The sequence below is a fragment of the Colossoma macropomum genome, unplaced genomic scaffold (genome assembly GCF_904425465.1).
Source record: "Colossoma macropomum unplaced genomic scaffold, Colossoma_macropomum, whole genome shotgun sequence".
Lineage (NCBI taxonomy): Eukaryota > Metazoa > Chordata > Actinopteri > Characiformes > Serrasalmidae > Colossoma > Colossoma macropomum.
The window spans coordinates 18088849-18094527 of NW_023494796.1; the positions used below are offsets into that span (position 1 = coordinate 18088849).

At 43.7% G+C, this 5679-nt stretch overlaps 1 protein-coding gene across 1 annotated transcript; it reads left to right on the forward strand.

Annotated features, from left to right (window-relative positions):
- Window positions 1-4817: 4817 nt before the first annotated feature.
- On the forward strand, window positions 4818-5417 carry fgfbp1b (fibroblast growth factor binding protein 1b). The gene has a single exon (XM_036583416.1). It carries the CDS (start codon window positions 4818-4820, stop codon window positions 5415-5417), a length of 600 nt encoding a protein of 199 aa, XP_036439309.1.
- The last annotated feature ends 262 nt before the right edge of the window (window positions 5418-5679 follow it).

The window sequence follows — 5679 nt, forward strand, 5'->3', positions numbered from 1 at the left end:
GCAAACTTTTGAGAGAATGGTGGAATTGCCCTGTAAAAAGCAAAAACAATTTGAAATTTTACAAGAATTAAATAAGTTAACCCCAGATCAAGACAGAAATCAGCCAAAAATACAATAAAACTCAGCACATATAATCCTATTATCAATAAAAACATTTACAATCAATCCATATGAAAAATAAATATATATAAAGTTTATCAAATTTAAATATTTACATATGAAAATGACCAAAAAATGGATGAATACTATAGTATGTGAAATATGTTTTGGAATGAAACAATATATTTGAAATGTATCTCACATAAAAATATGCATGCCCATATGGGTTTCTTTTCAATAAGGGAACTGACTAAAATTCCATGGGAAAACAGAGATACCACTGAAGTTCTGGCGATGTCCTTAATTTGTCTTGTGACATCCAGCAAATGGAAGTTCACTAAAGATAGCCTACCCAGCTAGGCGAGATAAACTGACTGAATTTGCAAGCTAATCAACGAGCCACAAGTTAGCCTACACCATGCACATGCCATACTATATAAAAGTCAAGATATGAAAACAACACATAGCAACAAATGCATGGTAAAATAAGTTGAACTAACAGTGATAACTGTTACAAAAACATGTAAAGACAAAGGAATCTTTATAAACCAAGTAAAAGTCACAGTTGTATCCAAAACTCCTGGTTGAATTTGTGAAAATAAAACATCTATAGAAAACAAACCTATGGCCTTTTCTTCAAATTTTAGTTTGTCATATTGTGAACAAATAAATAAACTCTGCTCTACTTTTGCACAGGCTACATTTTATATATACATATGTGCACCTTGTGTTTCCCACAACTTTTACAAACTTTCTCCAAAAAAGCTGGAACCATAAATAGCACAAAATGTGTGAAATATGTGAAGATACTGCAAATTATTTAACGCTTCACTCCATTCTTTAGCAACATCATTGGGCATATGGACAAACAATGAATTCACACTACAGATAGGCCTGATATTCAACAAGACATATATAAAGAAGTAAATGTATATGTGACAGTAATACTGCCGCATACTGTGGCATCAGCAAAGACGAAGCAGAAACATTGCGCTTTGAAGGCGAATGCTCTTTTATTGGACAGGCAGCAAGTGAACCGCCACTCGGTGCTAACCAAGCGCTGAGGTCACTTCTAGCCAAACACTTCCACTCCATGGTAGACACCGGCCCAACACCAACCACCCACAGACCAACACAGAGTAGCACAACCAACATCGCACGTGTTAAGCTAACAACAACAAATTTACCGAACCCTTCATCATCAAAATCACCAAACTGCTTTTATGTGCACTATTTCTTTTTCGTTTGTTTGTTTGATTTTGTTTTGTTTTCTGTCACTTTTACTGTCTTCTTTTAGTCTGCGTGTTTTCAGTACACATATGGTTTCCACTCTGAAGAGGAAAGTGCTAACAGAGGTTTGGAGGAGAAATGGTGCTGAAACACAAACAGCACGACCGTTGAAGAGAAGCAGACATAAGCTCTGATCTGTTTGTTTTTTCTCTCGCGGCCTTGTGTGTGACTGAGTGCTGTCAGCTCTTTGATTCGGCTCTTCTAGGTGAACGTTAGGAGCCAACTTGCATCGAAGAGCCGATTTTTGGGAAATTAGGACAAGACCAGTGGGCAAATCACATGATGCTGTACCTGAAAGTCTATGGCTGTGTTCGAAATAGCTGACATCCTGCTCTCGTACTGACTGAACCCAAAAGGAGTAGGCCTAAGTAGTATGCCTGTGTGCCCAACATGAATTTCACCAGTAGGCCTACGCCAAAGATACCTGGATGACGTACTAATCCTACCAAATATCCCAGTACACAGGTAGGATCTCTGGGTTAATTCCAGTCGCCCTCATAGGCCCCTGCAAAGTGTACTGCACAGGGTGTTCAGACATGTTAAGGGTGATTTCAAACCACAGGGAGTGAAAAATGTCCATTGAGAGAGAACTTTAAACTGCACAGGGAGTAGTTAACACTGGTTTATCTCTTCACATGGAGGTGCAGGAAAGTTTACCCATCAGTCATTGCAGGACTTTTGAAGATCCAGCACTCAAGTGTGTAGGGGACAGAACGGTACTGCATACTGTGGAATTGAATGTACTTCTGTGATACACCCAGAGCCGGTTTACGAGGAGCCTGGCCTATTTCCTGTTATAACAAAAAGATGACAGCAAAACACCAGAGCAAGTTCTAAATGAATGGGTGTGAATGGAGCTAAACGGCCAAAAACAAAAAGTTAAAATAGTTTCTAATCACTTGCCCAGTACTTTCCGTTTTAAAAAGTAGAAGAATGTATTTCATTAAAAAAGCAAAGAAAACTCACCTGTTTGTTTCCTTTTTCTACAGCAAACAGGTTTTGGGCAGCAGAACACTAACGTTACTGCTACTGAGTGCTGATTGGTTGGCGAGCGGAGCAGCTCATTGGCTGTTCACGCTCACTGTTTTATGCTGTTCTGTGCTCGGGAAATGAATGTATTGCTTTATATTAGCGGAGCGCCCTCTTGTGTTTAAGAAACCCAAAGACATTACAGAGTGGTAGTTCTCCTCTCTACAAGTTCTCTGGAATTACCACTGTATAATGTCTATAAATGCTTAAACATTTTATCGTAGAAGAACACATTCATTTCCTGAACACAGAACAGCATAAAACATTAACACCGCTGTTATATTTTAGAGCTTTAGAACTCGAGTTACAGGAGTTTAAAACAGCGCCTCATGTACGTTCATGACGTCTGTGAGCGCGGACAGCCAATGAGCTGCTCATTCAATCAGCAACAGTAATACTAATCAATCAGTAGCAGTAGCAGTAATGTTAGTGTCCTGCTGCCTAAAAGCTGTTTGCTGTACAAAAAGGAAACATACAGCTGAGTTTTCTTTGCTTTTAAAATGAAATACATCCTTCTACTCTCTAAAATTAAAGGAAAGTTCTGGGAAAGTCATTAGAAACTATTTTAACCTTTCGTTTTTAGCCGTTTTCCTCACCCCATGCATTGAGGACTCGCTCTTGGGCGCCCTCTGGCGTTTAGCAGTCCTGTTTTGATTTAAGGGGGAATAGAAAGAGGTCAGATTCCTCATAAACCGCCTCTGGTAATTCTCCTCTCTACAGGTTCTCTGTTATACAGCTTTTCTCTGCTGATGTTTGCTGACCTCATCTATCTAATGAAGTTAACTTACTGCGAATATAACGCGGTTAAAGCAGTAACTTTCTAGCTGAAGTTGCTCTCAGCTGAACAATCCGAGTGTAATGAGAGTGAAACGACTCGCAAACGGAGGAAAACAGGTGAGCTTGGAAAGCACACAGGTTTACCACACAGACAGATCCAAAGCTGAAACGATAAAAACTGGCTTTGGAGATGAGTATGAAGCGTCTTGCCCTCAGTCGCTGTATGTAGTGTTTTCAAAAGTCATACAGGCTCATCATCTCTTGACCAAATTATGAATGGACACGCTTAAAAGCCGCTAGAACTGGCTGTTTGAGATAGTCTGACTGGCTCAGTCCCTGAAGCTGGCAGGCGAGTCACCCCCCTGTCCTGCACACAGCTTGTGCTGTATAGCCCACTGAAGGCTGTTCAGCATGAAGAGCAGCATGACTTAAATAAGACATAAATAAAAATAAAATAAAAACACAGCTGGCCCACAGATTTGATGAGATTTTTTAATATGGCCCTTTCAGTGGTTGAGTTTGACACGTCTGCTTTAGCCATAACCCTAACTGACCCACCTGATCATAATTATTGCCTTCAGAAGTTCCTGATTAGCTGATGTGTGTGAGATTGAGGATGGAACAGGGCTGGTGACCACTGTGATGAAGAGTATTGCTAACTTGGCTAATCTGGGAGTCGAAAGAGCCGGATCTGAACCGATTGATTTAATTCACTGAAAAGAGCTGGAATGAACGTGTGTGTGTGTGTGTGAGAGAGAGAGAGAGAGAGAGATTGTGTGTGTGTGTGTGTGTGTGTGTGTGTGTGTGTGTGTGTGTGTGTGTGTGTGTGTGTGTGATTGTGGAGAGGGAGGTGGGTGTGCAGTATAAAGGACCCGCGCGTTAAGCCTCGCGCTGCACGGACCGCATTCCGGGCATCTCTGTACCGGTAAGTACAGTTATAACGAACTAAAAGGGATCGTGTGTTTAAACTGAGCGCAGGAGAGGCTACATCTGTCACGGAGAACTGACTCTTATCTTTTTGACTCTTAACTGTATTCAGCTCACAGCTGTTTGCCGTGTTTACTAAAAGGCGCTGCAGGGCTGTGGAGCTGTGGGCACTGAGTTGTGAATGAATTTAGGGTGTTTTAACAATTCTGTCTCATGGTGGTATACTTTGTACTTTGAATGTCTAAATGAAAATGTGAGGAGTACAAAGTGTGTTTTTTTACTGTAATTAGAGTAAAAGTACAATTTAAATATTATTCGAAATACAGATTTTTTCCAAAATAGTACTTAAGTATAGTAACAAAGTACGCTGGATTAAGTACTTTTCCCTCCTGGTTTAAACTCTGGATGAATCTCAAATGTCTCCTCTGAAGTGCACTATGTAGGTCATGAAATATGAACCTTCACACCCAAATGGTGCATTAAATGTCTAATAATAATAGTTTGGCGGTGAGCTGTGGGCTGCACGACTGCATGTTTAACATTGAGTGAGCAGAAGCCGTTATTTCATGACTTACCTAGTGCACTGTGTAGGGAGTAGGGAGCCATTTGAGCCGTTTGTTGTCAAAAACAATACATTCTGTCTCTAACTAGACACATCATTATATTTCAGATCGGCGCGTGCGTGTGAGATACAGATGTGGCTGTTTGGAAGTCTCGCGCTGCTGCTGCTGATTGGCGAAGGCGCGGGAGCGCGCAGCGGAGGAAAGAGGCGGGGAGGCGACGCAGTCGCGAGCGCTCGGAGCGGAAACGGGAGCGTGTTCGAGGGCAGCTTTACGGCACGCGACAGCTCGCTTTGCACGTGGACGGCGAGTGGAGAGAAGACGTTCGCACTGAGGATCGCGTGCGAGTCGGAGGCGCGCGGCAAGTTCACGTGCGAGTACGCGGGCGAGCCGGCGGCGTGCTCGGCTTACGGCACCGGCGCGCGCCGCTACTGGCGGCAGGTCGGGCGCGCTCTCGCGAAGCAGAAGCAGCTGTGCGCCGACGAGCGCGCCGTGGTGCGGGCGGGCATGTGTGTGCGTGCGCCGCCGGCCGCGCACTTCAGACTCGCGCGTCCGGAGACGGGACCAAAGACCACCACAACAGCGAGTGTGGACTTCCCAGAGAGCACCACGCGCGCACCGGAGTGCGCGGAGAGCGCGGATCACCGCAGGCTCGCGGAGGAGAAGTGCGGGGAGGCGTGGGCGAGCATCTGCACCTTCTTATTCACCATAGTACAGAGTGGAGGAGACTGCTGAGTCTGGGGGCGGGGGGGTGGTCTTTATAGAGTAAGTGTGTGTGTGTGTGTGTGTGTGTGTGTGTGTGTGTGTTTTGATATGTGATGGAGACCAATATAAGGCAATAAACGTAGCCTAAATGCCCGACTGATTTTCATAAGTTTGTCAACTTTTATACAAATGCACAGCACAATTCTTCGCGCTGAAGGAGCATCTGCAGTGTCGAATCAGTGATCTTGAGGACTCAGTGGTGAATCAGCGCCTACAGTGTTCAGCAGGGACG

What these genes read in the sequence shown, in the direction of transcription:
- fgfbp1b (XM_036583416.1), top strand. Translation starts at nt 4,818, where the DNA reads ATGTGGCTGTTTGGAAGTCTCGCGCTGCTGCTGCTGATTGGCGAAGGC.